The 16,693-nt window shown below is 40.5% G+C and overlaps 1 protein-coding gene across 9 annotated transcripts in view; it reads left to right on the forward strand.

Moving 5' to 3' along the window:
* The window catches only part of ccdc28a (coiled-coil domain containing 28A), a 223,490-nt gene that overhangs the window by 111,382 nt on the left and 95,415 nt on the right, over positions 1–16,693 (forward strand). For all 9 annotated transcript variants that reach the window (XM_044345265.1, XM_044345258.1, XM_044345262.1 and 6 more), the window contains one exon: positions 3,477–3,570. In XM_044345265.1, coding sequence (XP_044201200.1) covers positions 3,477–3,570 — 94 coding nt within the window. The remainder of the gene's footprint in view (positions 1–3,476; positions 3,571–16,693) is intronic.

The following is a 16,693-nucleotide window of genomic DNA, read 5'->3' on the forward strand; positions in this document are numbered from 1 at the left end:
GTCAGACCCGCCCCGCTTACCCACAGTTACTGATGCTACGATTGGATGATTTGTGTTAGGGGGAGGGATTTAGCGAACAGTCAGTTCCACGACAGTTGAGCATATTGAATATTAAAGCCAAGAAAAGCTAGAAATGATGTTATGGTGAGAACTCTTATCTTTATGATCACAATAGAGACTTTTAAAATAGAGACATCATGCTTTGAGTTTGTTTCATGATATCCTGGAAGATGGTTGACAGTAGCCATGTGTATTGGATGCAGGGACATTCATTAGTAGTTAATATTGTGTTGATTGACGTTTTTACAACAACGGTATTTTCTGAGGTCTTCCGGCATCCGTAGGCTCGCTTATCAACATTTTGCCTCTTGTGAGAATAACTGGAGAGATGTTTAGACAGAAGTTTTGTCAGTACCCCCTGCCCGCCCCTCCCGCCTACACCTCAGTCCACCTCTCTCCCCGGCGCAGGTCAAGAGGCGGTGTGCTGACTCCGCCACCTGCTGTCTGATAGCACATAAACAAACCAAACACTTATTTCCTCCTGAGCCGTACCCCGCAATCACTGCACCAGTAAAACCTCACACTCCATTTACCTTCAGTGCAGGTGACTGCCTGGCCACCGTGTGCGCGTGCGTGAGTGTGTGGTTGTGTGTGTGTGTGTGTGTGTGTGTTTGGGAGAGAGAGAGAGTTAGAGTGAGGGATAGAGGACTTGGAGAGTTGGAAAGAGGAATGGAAAAAAGCTGGAGGAAATGAAAGAAGAGACGAAAACGTAGGAAAGGAACCAAAAAAGTAGTGAAAAAGAGAGATATTGAATAAATAAGATAGAGATGAAGGATAAAAGGAAATGAGGTTTATGTCCAAAAGTACTGTATGTGTACATTCCTTGTTTTTTATAGTTAGGGACAGTCCCCTGAGTTTCAGTGTACGGGAATCTTAATGCTACAGCACACAGTGATAATTGTTGCAACAGTTTGGGGAAAATCCTTTCCTGTTTCAACATGCAAACTCTCCCACGCTCAAAAGGACAGTCCCCGAAGGAAGGATTTCACCAGTTTAACGTGGAAGAACTTGAGCAAGCAGCAACTACCTCGGCTTGAGACTGAGGCCAGTGTGAAAGTACCTTAAAGTGCTGCTAGATGCTGGCTCCAACAAATCCCCGAGTCCGGTTTACTCCCATTCGAAAAGCGTCAACAGCTAAATTGGAGACCTCTAATAAGAATGCTGGTGCTCATTTTAGAAAATTATTGATCAATTTATAAGATTTGAAGACTTATAGTAGCTTTGATGTCTGCTGTGTGGGCTTTGATTGACAGTTTGCACACCTGCTGCTCTCCACGGCTCCTGGGTTGACTATTGTTGCAATATTTTGGTAAGTTTAATCTCACTTGATTACGATCCTGCGTGTTTCCAGAGCGTGAAAGGTGACAACCCAACACTCCTTATTTGGAAAATCCTGGCTCTATACAGAAAAGATGACCATAAGCTGCAACTCTGGGCTTCAAACCTACTCAAACTCAGAGTGAAGGAGAAAAGCAGCCAACAAGTGCTCAACATATGTGGGAACTCCTTCAAGACTGTTGGAAACCCATTCCAGGTGACGACCTCATGAAGCTGGTCGAACGCCAAGAGTGTGCAAAAGCTGCCATCAAAGCAAAAGGTGGCTACTTTGAAGAATCTTAAACTTAAAACATATTTTGCTTTGTTTACTTTTTTTTTTTTTTTTTTTGCTTTTACATAACTCCATATGTGTTATTTCATAGTTTTGATTCCTTCTGTATTAATTTATAATTTAGAAAATACTAGAAATAAAGAAAAGGCATTAAAGGAGAGGGTGTGTCCAAACTTTTGACTATGTTAGGGTGTCCACATACTTTTGGCCATGTAGAAAGAGTAAGAGAGAGAGAAAACACATCCAGATATGTGAGATGGCGCCGTATTAGAGCGTCATCACCGAGATGGCTTGACCTGCCGCTCACCCCCCATCTTGTTTGTGTACTGGTTTATTTGTTGGAAACAACAACAACAACAACAGCAACCAGCCTCTGTAATTATTCCTTAGTGCTGCTTCACTCACTGTAATTATACACCCATACAGTGTGTGTGTGTTTCACACATGTATTCGTCGCTAGACGTGAATGTAGATTATGTGTGTTTCTGTTGATCTGTGTATAGGGTTGTGTGTGTGTGTGTTTGTGTGTGTGTGTGTGTGTGTGTGTGTGTGTGTGTGTGTGTGTTTCAACAACAATTACACACCCATATTGGCCAGAAAGAGAAAGAGAGAGGAAGAGAGGGGGATGAAGGGACAACAAGCTGAGGTCTTTGTTGCTAAATGACAGTGATTCACCATCAGGCCACCCATTTAGTTTAAGTGTGCTGCTCATTTGCTTGTATGTGTGTGTGTGTGTGTGTAGATAGAGAAAGAGGGAGCGAGGATGGAGCAGGGCAATGCAACAGAAAGTGTGTGTGTGTGTGTGTGTGTGTACTCTCCCTCTTTCTCCCCTCTCAGTATCATTCAAGAACTGGCAACACACCAAACCCTCTATGTTAAAGTGTGTGTTTTAGCGTTTGTGTGTATCCCTCTGCAAGTGTGCGGATACATGCATAAATATGTGAGTGTGCACGTGTGTAGAAGCATCTGTATTTATGGTGTGTGTGTGTGTGTGTGCGCACAAGGGCCTTTGTAAGTGATATTTAGCTTGCGCCCTCTCCTTGTCGCTCCTCTCATGCGGAAATTTGTCAGTTTTTGGTTCGTCTGATTTTCAATCTGGCATGTAACCGCTCTCGTTGGGAGGGAACGTTTAAACTCCACCTCGAGGCTCTTTCAGGAAATGTTTTGCTGTTTTTCGGTGGTTTTACTCGAACTGAAGGTTTATCTTGTCCTTTTTAAGGGTCGCGGGGTAACCACATATCTCTGAAAACAACTTTTCTCAGCTCATTTAAAATCAAACTTTATTACAAATGTTACATATATGCATACAGTCACAGACAATGCCAAACGATGATATTAACTTCTGTGGCCTCTAAGAAAGTTGCATTTCTGTGGGAGAGCCATGACAAAATAAGAACAATTTCTGATCAATACAAACTATATCTACATCTTGAATTTGACTAGTTCAGGCAAACTTTAAGTCTGTGGAAGTGACTTATAATGTAATTAACAGCAGCAGATGGTTTCTTCTGAGGGTGACAACTCCTGCTACATTATATCTGAATATAAACCAGCAAAAGTGGTTCAAAAGGAGTGTTTAAAACTTTAAAATGTTATCATGTAAGAATTTAATGTTTCAGTAAATGTCTCAATTGTCAAGCAATTCTCAACGATCATCCTTGTCGTTCTTTTTTCCTCAGGTAAGTTCTGCTGAGGTGTTTCTTTGCCCCCTTCCAGCTGAGTCTTATCTATTATTAACATCTGAACATGGTCTCTAAGGATCTGCATCCATTATTAATGTCTGACAATCTCTGTCTTTCTCTCGCAGGATCTCCTTCTGTCTAATCCTTCTCATCATCCCTCCTCCGATCCTTCGTCCCAACTTCTGTCCGATCGACCGTCTGGAGAAAAGCTAATAACAGGTGTGTCTTCCTCCCTCTTCATGATATCTCTTCCTCCTCCTCCTCCTCCTCCTCCTCCTCCTCCTCCTCCTCTCCCATCCTCCTATCTTCAATCTGTCCACGATTTCTTCTGGGTCACCAGGGGTTTTTAAAAGGTGTTAAATGCGCACGTGTGAGCGTATGCGCACCACCTGGGTAAGGTGGCACTTTGGCAACCTGCTAAACATGTGTGTGTGTTTGTATTAATGATGTATGAAGGCTTGTCTAACTCCTTGAGACAATTAACTTGCATATGCACACACACACACACACACACACACACACAGTAACACACTCCATCAACTCGCACATTGTTTACTTACACCTGCACATTGTAGTGTTTTCACTCCACATCTGTCCAACACACACTCACACTCACTTAAAGCATCAATAACTCGTTTTTAAGTGCTGTGTGTAATGTTTTAACATCAAGAGATTATCACCATAATTTAAGACTTAAGTATAATTAAAATGTAACTATACACTAAGGGAGTGTATATCTACCTGTATGCGCTATGTATTACATATTTCACTTCAGAATTATGGATCCGAACCAGTTATTTTGTCTTTTTTATTCCACGCATTCCCTGTTAAATCCTTGCAACTTGCTGAGTATAGTAGAAAATCAGATAAGAAAATTAAAATGAAGTGTTAAGAAGAGAGAGGCAGTGTACAGGAGGTGTGTGTGTGTGTGTGTGTGTGTGTGGCAGGAACAGACGGTGCTGTGGCCTTTTGTTGGCATGTGATTGTACTCAGGTGCAAGGATGTATGTGTGTGTGTGTGTGTGTGTGTGTGTGTGTGTGTGTGTGGTGTCAGATATTCTTTCCTCAGGTGCATCCAGGAGGGGAGTGCCGGGTGTTGTCTTCTTTTGGCAGGAGCTTGAGCTGTATGTGTCTTCCTGAGAGTCTGTTATTACTGTTGTAGGACGACTGTTGCTGGACACAGAAGAATCAGACATTCATCTTTTAACACACACACACACACACACACACACACACACACACACACACACACACACAGTAGAAGTTGGGGACCACTGGTCTAGTCCAATGTAGAGAGGTTCAACTCGGCAAGATTGAAAATCTAACAGTTTGCGTAGAATTATCACTATAATTTCTACTTCTGCTTTACCTCAAAAGTTAATATTGTCCCACAATTCATTACAACATCCCCAGCTGTGTCAAATTAAGACCACATTGCTTCTTGCACAACATAAATCTATGTTTCCTACTAACAAGAGACTACTTCTGATTGTTTAACCTCTTAACCTCCACCGGGTCACCAGCGACCTGCTTAAGCCAGTTGTAAGCGGTGTAGCATCACGCAGTAATGAGTAAAAGTAATTGGCACAATTTTGCCACTTGGAGATGTTTCAGAGAGGTTCAGGGACACCAGTCACACCACAAACTAAAAACTCCCTAGCCCCCATAAGGTTAGGCCTAGAGGTATACAGGTGTGGTTGAAAAGATGTAGAAGTTATGTGGTGATTTGCATAGTTCTGGCATAAAGCATGTCCTAGTTACTGCTATTCAAAAATGAGACATTATAGACAAGGACAGAAACATTTTTTGAGCCATATTTGAACTGATGTAGTTTTAGCCACATGCTAAACAAGCACATTTACAGAAACTAGAAGATGTAATACATGAATATTGGCCTTACAGTTCTTCTTATATAAGTTTTTCCATTTGGGAATGCCAAATAGGTGAAAATTCCTAAAAAAAAAAAGGTGGATGTCAAGAGGCTGCGCTTATCGTTGATTAATTACATGTTGGACTGCCAGACTGCTCTGAATTTTTTAAGGTTTGTGACTCTTACATGGATTAGTTTTTAAACCTTTTTCTTTTTTAATCACCACAATGAACAAATGGGCAAATCTGTGTATATATATATATATATATATATATATATATATATATATATATATATATATATATATATATATTACATGTTCATAGTTTTGTAACTTTTTATAGCAGCTTGGGAAAGTTCCACATAGTGTTAGTATCATAAAAGTGGAACAGTGGGTGGTAAAAGGTTAAAAATCTGCCTCAAATTTAGAAGTTTGACTCTTCTTGAGGAGCAAAAAACTCAGTAATCACACAGCATGCTAGCTGTTGTTAATACTCTTTATCTCCTCATATCTTCCACTCATTTGTCTTGAACCGATGCTGAACGTCTACCGCTCCTTAACAGATTCTTGTAATAAAACACAGTTCTTGGATTTTAATTAGTGCTCAATCTGCTTTTGTATCCCCGTGAACTTCATAAATGCCACATATTCAACAAATAACAATTAGGCTTAATTAAGATGATTAAAAACTCCCATCTAATCCGTCAACACACCGTGTTTATATCTTACGCCGTGCAAGTGTGTGTGTGTGTGTTTTCTCCTTTTCACGCTTGACAAATCAAGATCACCGTATAATGACTGCATAACGAGCGTGTCCTTAAGACACACAGTCACGCACCCACACACACATTTGCACACACACACACACTCGTGTATTCATATTAACAAACAAACATGTCCTTAAGACAGACGAGGCTTATCAATAGCCGTTAATTAAATTCTTGCGCTTATTAATAAAAGACTTAGAATCGCTGTTTGCAGTGCTCTGTAAGTGTGTGCATGTACTGCGCTTGTTTGTTTGCTTTAATGAAAAGATTTCACCTTGTAACAGTTATTGGTTGTTGGGGAGTGTTTGTGTGTGCAAGTACGAGTGTAATGTCTGTACATACAGTATTTTGTGTGATAACTACCTCTAAGTAAATGACAAACAAGAGGAAGATATGAGCATTACGGGTGAGCGATAGACAGAATAAAAGAACTTGAGAAGAAAATGTCAAGAAAAATAAAAAGGTCAGTTTGTAAATAAATAATAAAAAAGCTTTCTTACCTCTAGTTGTGTCCAGCCATGCAGATAGTTTTGGTTTTATGTGACTTGTAACCAACTCTTGTATTCCTATCCTAAAAGGCTTGCCCGACAAACCTTCCAAATTCAATTCATTAAACTCTCTTAAATGCACAAACTTCAACGTGCTTCATGAGATTTGATCTTTAACATAATCTGCCCCCCCCCCCCCCCCCCCTTATCGCTATATAAGACTTGCTGTTCTGCTCCGTTTGTGTGTTGACACTGCAGAGATGAAAATCTTGCACTGACTGTACTTGTACAGGTATTCGGGGCCCCGAAACGATCAGAATAATACAGCCGCCAGTGATGTGTGCTCTTTATGCTGTCCTTTGACATGTCAAAAAACATCATGTCAAAACAAAGCAGTACATAACATAGAGGCGGTGGTCAATGTAATGTGACAGTCATGGAGACGGATGAGAGAATATTATAGTGTAGGTGATGGTACAACTACTAAACTTTAAAAGTTGCCATGCCAGAATATGCTGATATTTTTTAAGTTGCAAAATGATGTTGCACACCATTAACATATATTTTAACACTCTTATTCAGAATCAGGTATTATAATTCTTAAGTGTTTTTCCTCTGTGGAGAAAGGCAGACTATCTGTACATGACTCATACGAAAGTTGTGGATCGCTCGTGAATTTCGTTCGTACCTACTGGAAGAGAAGTTCAGCTCAAACAGTTGAATGTGATAAGTTCTCTTAAACCACTCGTACGTGCCACTTCATGACAAATCTGTTTGTTTTTGTTGGGACTACTTTGAAAGAAATAGTCCTTTTGGACATTGACAGTGGTGTCCTGTGGATCATCCACAGTTACAGGCACGTTGTTGCTGAAGTAATGATAACCACCACAAATGCAATTCCAGTTACTTCAATTTGTGCTGAAGTGGTTGTGAAAACCCAGGTGAATAAAACGGCAGCTATCTGCATGGAATGAAATGTATTTATTTATCTATTTATTGTAGTCTGGGTGAACCAACCCTTTAGATTAAACCTATATAAATATGATTGCTTTTCCTCTTTCTTTGGGCCTGCAGTCAAGGCCAGTTTAATGTGAAGTATTTGAAACGAGCCACTGGTGAAACATTCTCGTTCTAAATACGGATCGTGACCTTTCATGTCATGTACACTACATTCCTCAGACATCGCAGACGTTTAAACCCTGTCACTGGGAAATATCTGAGTCAATTTAAAGTGACTATTGATATCTAATATTATTGCCTATTTCTCAAAAAAATAGCAAATAGCTTTCAGGCTGCAAAAGCCGCCAGTAACCAGAGTAACTTTTCCATTAACTGAAATACATCATTTGATTTCTGTCTCCCTGCAGAGTGTTAATGCACTCTGAATGGAGGCATTGTGTCTTCAGGTCGTCTGTCCCTACGTACGTCGCATTATCTCAGGAATGCTGTGAGGGAATTTCTTCAAATGTGGCACCGACGTCCACTTGGACTCAAGGATGAACTGATTAGATTTTGGCCTTCAAAGGTCAAGGTCACTGTGACCTTACATCCGTCCCGTTCACGTTGAACGCATTATCTTGGGAACACTGTGAGGGAATTTCTTTAAATGTGGCACCAACGTCCACTTGGAGTCTAAGGTGAAATGATTAGAGTTTAGTCTTCAAAGTTCAAGGTCACTGTGACCTCACAAAACACATTTTTGGCCATAACTCCAGAATTCATACACTAATTATGACAAAGTTTCACATGAATGTCTACTAGGGTAAAGTGATGACATTTTGTATCCAAAAGGTCAACGTTCAACTTCACTGTGACATCATAATGTTCTATAAAAACACTTTTCTGGCCGTTATTCAACGCTATAATTCAGGAACAGAAGGGGAGATTGTGACCATATCTCACATGTGGTCAGATACTGGATTGGTGACACTAATCTTGGGTTCCCACCTTGATTGTGTAAATCTTCTGTGCTGCTTGGTTGAAGATGTGTGTGAACTTGTGTGTCCATGTTTTAGAATTTGTAGCTGAAGCAATGTTTACTGTCATGGCTACAACTTTGTGTTCTATCAGAATCAGCTTTATTGGCCGAAAAATACACTTTATACCTTTTATTAAAAATCCTATAAGGCTTCACTACAAATATCATATGAGTCTGGACAGACATGGAGGTAAACTGCAGCTTGTTGGAGGCACACAAAAAACGCAACGTATTTCTAGTTTTAATGTAGTTTGGTCACCTGTCGACAATATCTAAAGAGTAGAAATGATGCAAAGAGAAACAGTGACATAGAGGGGAAGCTGGAAAATGTGGCAGCTCTCAAAATCCCTTCATCTCCTTCTCTCTTGCGTCATTCCGTCTCATCCCTTCGTATCTCTTCTTTCACCACTCAGCACCATCTGTTCATCTTTAGCCCGAGAAGGAGCTCACTTTCCTCTCTGGCTCTCTCGTACTCTCTCTTTTAAACTCATTCTCTGACATTGTGACCTGGCCCCGTGCCCTTGGCTCTAATTCATTAGAAAGTGAGAGCTTTTTTTAAAAAAAAAAAAAAAAATCCTCAGTCTTAATGGCTCTGGGAGCGCTCTGTTGTAGTTGCAGATGGATACTGTAATGTGATCCTAGCAACAAAGCTGTCTTCAAATAACATTTTCTTGTAATTTCTTTTTTTTTATAAGAACAGAAACATAAATCCTTGCCTTCTTACCCTTTGCATTCATCTCTTTCATTGTATCCTCATCTCTTCTGTTCTCTCCTTGTTCGTCCAGATTAACACCCTCCTCCTCCTCCCTTCTTCTTCCCTCTCTAATATTCCCTGCCTTCCCCTCCATTTCCCATCCGCCCCGCTCCATCTCAGGGGCATATGTCAAGAGGAAGTAAGCATCTGCTCCTTGAGTGGGATTTTTTTTGTCCTCCATTCTGCCATTCTGTGCCAGAAGTCCGTCATTCACACGGCGGCGGCAGTATGGTCATGCGCTGCTTGGCGAGGAAGTGGGACATGGACCCAGGAGGGAAGCTCTGCTTGCGATAATCATTTCGGTTTGTGCACTGTGTGTCTTTCTCAGAAGATTTCTGTGTAGCAGAGCTCAGTACGAGAGAACGACAGAGCCGCACCTGGTGGTGAGGGGGAATCGGTATGAAAAAAGATGAGAAGTGAAAATGAAACGAGGAATGAAGGCAGAGGGAATAAAAGACGTGAGCGCGAGTGTTTGGTGGTGGCGAGGATGAATTTTATGAAGGCGGACTCTTAAAAGTGAAGGCCAAGTGAAAGCATTATGTTGAAGAGCCAAGTGTGAATCAGGTGGAAAGACTTGAGACATTTTGGAGAAAGTGGTCGTTTAAATTTTCCTTTTTTTTCCCCTCTGCCTGCCTAGTCTGATCAAAATGAAGGAGGCAGCCTCATCGTTATTGTTACTATTCTACAGAACATCATCACCAAATTAACAGTGGTATCCATAACAAATGATGACATAAAAGAACTTAAAGGAGACATCATGCTTTTGTGATTTTGTTATTTTTATACTGTAATGATGTCAGATGTCTATGTTAAACATGGTCAAAGATTCAAAACTTGAGGTGAACGTAACTGAAAATTCTCCCTGTAAGTCAAAAGCCAGGGCTTCAGTCTGCTCTGAACGCTTCGTTAGCAATGTTACCTCTACTTCCTCCTCGTGATGATGTCCGATTGTTTGCACACGCCCACAAACGAACGTCCTTTCTGTGCCCTTGGTTGCCGAGGTTGTTCCACAGGCTGTTCACGTTGTCCGCTCGCATATTTTAGACCGGATTTGGGCTCGAACTTGTACGGATGTATTTGAGGACTTTCCATTTCGAGTACAGAAGGAAAAAAACTGAATTCCAACCACTACTGCTACTGTTCACGTAGCCTTCGGAGCTGGCAGAAGTCTGCTGAGATGCAGCGTCCTGGAGCTAACCAATCAGAACGGAGTGGGCTGATCAGGAGGCAGAGCCTTAAAGAGACGGGACGTTTCAGACAGAGGCTGAACTGAGGGGCTGCATTAAGGGCCAGTATAAGATAAATAAGGAGTCTCTTGAACTGTAAATCATGCCAATATATTCCAGTAGAGCCCCGGACTAAAAATATAAATCTGGAAATGTGCACGTCCCTTTTAATTACATCTTAGACAAGAAATGATCTCTGTAGAATTTGCATTTCCTTGTTTCAGATTAATTGCAAGTATATTACTAAGTATTTTTTTTTGTTCCTGGGCCATCAAAGAGTACCCTGGTTCCTTTTAGATGAAAAGCGAGGGAAGTTCCTGATTTCCTAAACAGGTTCCTGGGTTCTCAGAAAAGTTTCTGCAGTAGAAAAGGACTTTTGGTACAGTCAGAGCAGACTTTTTACTTAGAAACTACAGTCCACACATGTTTCCAGACTGCTTTCTTCTTAACCCTGCTCACTATGACGCTGCATATACACGAGTGTCCCGCCCCTATCAAGCAATCAAACTCCAGTCTTGCACGGGTGCGCAAGTGATAAAGATTTATCCTTATTGCTTCCTTATTTCTCAATATTATTTCCTAGATACTGTCTAAAAAAGAGAGCATATATGTGTACTGACCTTGACATGCATGCTTTAGTACATGACAATGTCAGTGTCCTCACCATAGTTAACTGTGAAACACACACACTGGCCGCCGCCATGAGCACCTGCTGGACTGCCAATACATGGACACACACCAACTAGCAAGAGACAGGAGCATACACACACACACACAGTATATACATGCAACCTCATAAAATTCTTATAATAATAGAAAGTCAAGAGAAAAATGTGGAGAAAATGAAAAATAAGTAAACTATTGTCCCCGTTGGTTAAACTATAGCGTCTTCACTGCTAATGGTGTGGTTAAAAATCAGATTTTTACCTTGATTTCTGTGCCATTGTTCAGTTTTTAAAATAGATTTTCATCTTTTTAATTTAACAAATACTGATAAATTTATAGGTTTTTAGAAAAACAGAAAACAAAAAATAATGAGCACTAAGCATATTCAAATAACACATACTGCCGCACACCTACACACATGGCACGCACTTATAAGACCTCTTCGCTCTCCAATTTACTGGAAGAATAAACAGTGAGGGAAAAGAAAAGAGTAAATGTGTCATTAATAAAAAAAGAAAGACGAGCTAATTGTGTTGCATGCTCTGGAAAAATCAAAAATCCATTAGAGAGGGGGGGAAAGGACACTGAACATGGCTTTTTGAAAAACAAATGATGTCTCACAAAAGAAGAAACCTTTTACCTTTAATTTGGCCCTATATCCCCGATTTAAGATGGTCGTCTTGTGTGCGTGCGTTTTGTACGTGTGTGTGTATGTTATTGTTGTGCTCTGCTTAATGCATGCCAATGAGTCACACAAGAGGCAACTTTATCTAATCTCCATAAATGGCCATACAGTTCAGGAAGGTCACCCACACACTCATGCACACACACACACACACATACACACACGTCGCCATGAGAGAGAGCATAAGGAGACGGTAATACAGAGAAATTAGAAGAAAATGATGGAGAGGACTGGTGGAAGTAAAGAGAAATGAGAGCAACAGAATGGACTCTAGGGTGAAACAATTAGCTCTGTCGTTTAGTGTTTGCTCTGCTTTACCAGCTCTGAAAGGTCAGTGCACTTCTACAGAGAATAAGTTGTTTTTCTACGGGGTGCAGAGAGGGACAACACATCTTGAAGGTTCCTTTCCTTAGAGATATGACATGTGAGTTCAGTCAGGGATTGGATTTTATCCTCCTACTGAAGTGTATTATTCTCATCAAATAAAACAAATCTGATACATTTTCTCATTATTATTACCTTGAAATATATCCTTAAAGTCACGTGTCCACATCTTTCTTCTATTAGTTTAAATAGAGTTGATATATCTGTCACTTTTATGCTTGGGAGGAGCACCTGTAGTAGATCCTGTGTGTGCGTTTGTTGAGTTTTTATTTGAGTAGATGACAGTAAGTTAGCCGTTGAACCTGCCCTGTAAACCACACAGGTGTTTTCACTTAACTGTGGTTAGTTTGATCACTACTGAGGTTCAAAGTCGGGTGAAGTCAAGCTGCTAACCAGGCAGAATGACTAAAAACTACAAAGATCTACCAAGCATGTGTAGGGTCTTTAAATTTGCCGTTCACGTTATTATATGAACCGATCTTGCCTTCTCCCTTTAGAGGACCACAATGGAAATACACTTTTAGCTTCAGTGTGCTTTTATCCTCGATAATTTACTTGTAGGTCAGCGCTACAGTCTTGCATGTGCTTTTATTGTTGTCAGATAAATCTTATCTATCTAATTTGTTGAAGTTATGACCTTTAACAGAAATATAAAAGTCATCAGCATAGAACTCACAAGAGAAAATTTTAATTGCATGTGGTGCGCTGTCGTGTCTTTAGACCTTTCTCACAGCAGACGTTTTAACTTGTCAAACACAAGTGTCACTAATAGTATCAGTACTTACTGCACTGGTTTGAAATAATGGTTTGATCAGATCCATTAGGTGCGTTTTCCTGTTTTTATTTGTATTTTTGAATTGCGCATAAAGAAAACCTGAGTGGAAACTGTGTCGATAAAATCAAAGCGTGATAAAGTGTAATAGAAACAGACTTAGTGAATAAATCATGACATACATGAATCGTGTGACTTAATCATCTGCTGAAGAGACGAAACCATCTCTTCAAATTAATGTATGAAACGAACATAAACGCAATATTTCCATCATGTTTAGGACTGACTGGTGCAATTTTAATTACATCATCTTGTTGCGCCTCCTTCTTCTGCGGTTTAATGACCTCTGTCTAGAAAATTTGCACCAACAGCCGTTGATCTCGACGAGCCGACTCCAAATATGCACATAACATCAGTAGATGGAAACAAGCATTAATTCAAATTTTCTTTTGCTGGTTTTCTAGAAAGTCGGTTAAAATTTAAGCTACATTTGGACAGAAACTTGTTAATGTTAATGTTGGAATTCATCATCATGTCATTAGGGACCTAAACTGCCACGCCAAAATCATCCATGAGTGCCAGAGAAGGGCGATACTGTACGTCTATATATATCCTGACATGTTAAATGTTAATATATATCAACAAAAATCAAGGGAATCGCCCTTTATAGGAGTAAACCTCATCCTCAGGTGCAACCGTGCTGACAGGTTGGCTCATTTGGGAATTATGTGAAATTAAGTTTAATTTTCATTTCGTTCATGATGTGTCACGTGTGTGTGTGTGTGTGTGTGTGTGCGTGCACGTGCAGGCGCTCTTGGCGTCGCTTTGATGCCGTCGCAAAGATCCTTCCATTTTATTCTCTTATTGTAAGGGAGGTAATTTCTCTCTGTAAAGCCTTCACCACCATCCGTTTTTGATTTCCTCTTCTTTTTTTTTTTGTTTTTTAATACATTGTTTTTGATCCCAGCATGAAACCTGGTTAGAGGGGTCTCATGGGTGGGTCATTCCTTTGTATATATATGTGTGTGTGTGTGTGTGTGTGTGTGTGTGTGTTTGTGTGCGCACATGTGATGTTGGCATTACCCGGTGTCTCTTTGAGGCCATCTGGAGTCGGCACATGTGGGAAAACCTAGTGTTAAAGCTCTGAATGTGAATGTGGTGGTGTGTGTGTGTGTGTGTGTGTGTGTGTGTGTGTTGACATGCCCACACATTTGTAATAGATAACATCACAGTTTCATTTTAACCCCACCCCCACCCCTCAACTGTGGCCCAAAAAAAGTCATTAATGATGGCAATTTAATTCATTTTTATATCTCTACCTCCATATATCCATATTTTCACCACACACACACACACACACAGCTGTATCTTTGTTTGCTGTATTTATCCTCACACACACACACACATGTAGCATTTTAGCAGATGGGGCCAGCATATAGTGTCTGTGCCAGTAGTTGATTCCTGAGCTGTCGGTCCAAACCGGCTGACTCATTACTTAATAATGTCCCGCTCGTTCTCTGGGTGTGTTCACATGTACATCCTTGTGTGCGAGGGTTTAAGGCTATTGTGTGGTCAGCGGTTGTGTTTGGTTAGAGGTGGAATAATGACAAGATCAACCTTGATAAGAGAGTTACAGATGGCTCCGAATATTTTCCAGTTAAGGCTAGCAGTTGGCCTCTGGGACTATATACAAGCATCTACCGTGAAGTGAAACCTTATCTGATAATACAACTGTTTGTACAACCTTTTATGTAAAACAAAATACAAATCTGCCTTTTTTTGTAATTGGGTCCTCTGTTGTGGAACAGACAAGCAAAGGAAATATTTGACCTTCTTATTGGATAATAGTGTATTGGACCAAATATAAGAGGATATTTTTTTATCTGGAAATTCTGGACAATAATTGCGTATTCACACCATGAAATATTAAAGGGAGATAGTATCGATGTAACAGCGGCTCAAGCAGTTGTTCCTAGGCTTAGCAAGTTAGATCAGCCCTAAAAGTGTTTTAATAAGTATTAAGTTTAAGTTTTAAGCTGCAGTAGTTTCTGATGGCTCGTGTGAAGTGTTTTTCTGCCACAGAGGAAATAAATTCTTGTCAAGTGAACCAGGAACCGATTCATCTGTCAAAAAAGGTCTGAAAAATGCTGAAAGCCTGAGAAAATGATCCTGATAGCTTGACAGGAGAGTGTGTGTGAGTATGTTTTGGTAACTTTTTCTAAAAGCAGGTATCTCATAATGAGGGTTGTCTTATATTGAGGCCAAGACGATAAAATAAATGAACACTGGCTCAGTCTCCATCTGCCAAGAGAAAGATGTTGTTTCATTTCCCCCCGCTCGACATTCCCATGAAACATTTCTTAAAATTAAACAGAATCAAAGTTTTCATTCCTATTCAAACAAACATGAACATCTCAAAAGAGAAGAAGGTACTTGTAGGTAGACAGAGAGGAACGGATTCATAGGAGAGTGGATAAAGTGAGGAGATAGACGACATGGAGGATTATTTAGGTGTGAACCTGGCTGCCAAATGGAGTGAATAATAGATGTGAGGGAGCGAAAGGATGAAAAGAGGAGAGGAGGAAGGGGAGGGATGGATGGATGGATAGATGACAGGGATGAAAATGTGCCCCTCCTGTTCTCTTTCACCACCCAGCTCTCTGTTTATTTAATTTCCCTCGTGATAAATGATTTACATAGAACGGCTGACATGAAGTTAGGAGAAACTTAATGTATATATACATTATTATATTAGATTTACAGTAAGTGAAAATCCCCCCCCCCCCCCCCCCCCCTTTTCATGGCCTCTTTAAAGTCCCAACACCATACAAAGCAGTTACACCCTTTTTATCGTAACCACATGGGAACTTTTGTGCTTTTGTGCAAAGCTTTATTTATGTGACAACAAGAAGAATATTTAATCCGCGTGCATGCTTTTAATCAACACCCTGCTTTATACTCTTTAGCCTCTGTGCCACCACAGTTGTCTTGTTCCTGTAGAGCAGTTTGAGCTTAAATGCTTTGCTCAAAAGACAGTTTAGAAGTAGATTTCGGGGTTAAATACAGCCAGAATTACCTCATTTTCCTGTGACGACCCCTAGCTGACACAAGAACTGAATCATAAGGTGGAGACGTGATTGCCTTGAAGCTTGACAACAAAACGCAGGACTATTTGTAGATTTGGATGAGTAAACACGCCTGTAAACGGGAGTTTAGAGACCTAGAAACACACACTTTCAAACACACAACCTTTCCGACTGTGATCGCTCTCCCTCTTCCACCTTTTCCTTTTGCCGTCTTTTATCTTTCTCTCATCCCTCGATCTATTCCGCAGGGCCCGGGACCTGAGCAGCTGAGCTCTGCCTCCACCGACTCCACTTTTGGACACACACATACATAATCATTTGCATTTACGCCCGCACGCACGCACACACACACACATCCTCATCGCCTCCGATTAATTTTCTTGTCTCATTTGTTTGAATCAAGACCTGTAAGAGTGCATACAAACGCTGACCTTGAGACGCAGAAGATTAGACACTTGAACTATGAAAAAGAGAGACACATCCTCCGAGTGGGGGAACCTTGTAGCGAAGCGGCAACATACTTTTCTAAGAGATGGGAGGCAAGCACTTGAGGGGAAATTAAATCTCTCCAAGGATGCTGTCGGGGCATTGAGAAAAGATTGCTGTTTTGTGTCTAAATACATGTACACTTTACCGGCTCGGTTCACTCATCCTCAATTTTAACAT

Source organism: Thunnus albacares, chromosome 24 (genome assembly GCF_914725855.1).
Source record: "Thunnus albacares chromosome 24, fThuAlb1.1, whole genome shotgun sequence".
Lineage (NCBI taxonomy): Eukaryota > Metazoa > Chordata > Actinopteri > Scombriformes > Scombridae > Thunnus > Thunnus albacares.